At 42.1% G+C, this 1,643-nt stretch overlaps 1 protein-coding gene across 1 annotated transcript; it reads right to left on the bottom strand.

The window, feature by feature from the left end:
* Positions 1–893: 893 nt before the first annotated feature.
* LOC145791230 (uncharacterized) lies at positions 894–1,337 on the bottom strand. Its single transcript, XM_082871555.1, has one exon. It carries the CDS (start codon positions 1,335–1,337, stop codon positions 894–896), a length of 444 nt encoding a protein of 147 aa, XP_082727681.1.
* Between the last annotated feature and the right edge of the window lie 306 nt (positions 1,338–1,643).

Here is a 1,643-nt window from a genome sequence, read left to right as displayed (position 1 = left end):
TTGTTGAGTATCGATCACATAACAGATACAATTACAACAACCCTTTCTTAGTAGCCGTTGGGCTATCATGAAGGATATAACGCATAGAGGGGAAGAGACTCCAGTTTCTTCGAAGACAAGCTCAAGTTGGTTTGGTGACCAGAGGAAGACCTTTTTGGCTTCACAATCGATAAAGGCATGGTTGGAAGCTAACCAATCCATTCCTAAGATCACATCAAAGGTACTAATGCAAAGGGGAATCAAGTCTACATGTAAGGTTTCGCCTTTTAAGGATACAGTACAAGATTTGTATACATCTGTACTAAGGACGGAGTTTCCAGAAGGAAAAGACACAGATAGTACATATCCCAAGGATTCAGGTGTTGATGCCAACTTGGTAGCAAAATGTGGTGTAACAAAAGAATGAGTTAAATCAGAGTCAAAAAGAACATGGGCTAAGTGACCACAAACAAAAAGTGTACCTGACACAACATTATCAATACCTTCTGGGTTTCCAGGCACCAGGACAAAAGCTCTTTCTTGGCCTTTTTGGTCCTTCCTTACTCCTCCAGGTACCGCGGGTTTTTGGACTGGTGCAGAGGGGCTAGTTGTAGGACTGGTAAGCTTTGGACAATCTCTCAGCAAATGGCCAACTTGGCCACATCTAAAGCATGTTCCCGTATCTCAACGGCATTGTCCTCAATGAGTCCTTTCACAGGTAGTGCAAGCTGGAATGGTGCCACTCTGGGATTTTTAGGACCTTGATCACTTGAATTGGTTGAATTGGTTATGCCCGTATTTACTCTCTTGGGAGGCGCGACACCAGGTCTTCTGTTATCTTTTTCCCAAAATCGCTTCCTCTAGCTTGGTTCCCAGGAGTGCAAGGCTTTAATCCCTTTTTCTGCAATGTAAGCTCAATCTACCACCGCCGCATAGGTTCGTAGTTTCAAAACCTCCAGCCTGTCCTTGATTTCAGGATCCAATCCTGATTCAAATTTCCTGGCTTTTCGAGTTTGGGTGGGAATGACGTATGTTGTGAATCGGGCCAGTTGTGTGAACTTGCTTTCGTATTCAGCCACTATCATGCTTCCTTGCCTTAGATGTATGAATTTTGACGCCTTTTGTTCCTGTAGTGAATCTAGAAAGTATTTTTCATAGAATACCTCCAAAAATCTTGCCCAAGTCACAATATCTTCCTTCTCCAAGGTAAGAAGCCACCATTCTTGTGCATCGTCTTTGAAGGTGAATGTGGCAAAAGTCACCTTCTGTCTTTCTGTGCAAGGTAGCGCGTGAAAGATTTTCTCTATGTCCCTAACCCAAGCCTCTGCCACTAGTGGGTTTGGACCGCCAATAAACATGGTGGGTTTCAAATCCTGAAATTGTTTAATCGTAGTTGGTTCTTCTCATCTCTCTAGTATCCCATTGGTTATGCTGGTTTGCAAGGCCTGCAAAAAGTTGGTGATTGCTCTTTCCATGATTTGCTCCATTGGGATGGTACCGTTGGCTGATGATTCGGTTTCATTTCCTTCGTTGGCCATTACTACAAGGTAAAATGATATAAGCGTAACATCACATTGATATAACTTTGATACAACGTCATATACGACATATTAGTTTTACTATCACATTAATATTATCATATTAATACCATATAAAAACTTCAT

This window comes from Camellia sinensis, chromosome 5 (genome assembly GCF_055761805.1).
Source record: "Camellia sinensis isolate YWXY chromosome 5, ASM5576180v1, whole genome shotgun sequence".
NCBI lineage: Eukaryota > Viridiplantae > Streptophyta > Magnoliopsida > Ericales > Theaceae > Camellia > Camellia sinensis.
This window is presented reverse-complemented; position numbering and strand designations above follow the sequence as displayed.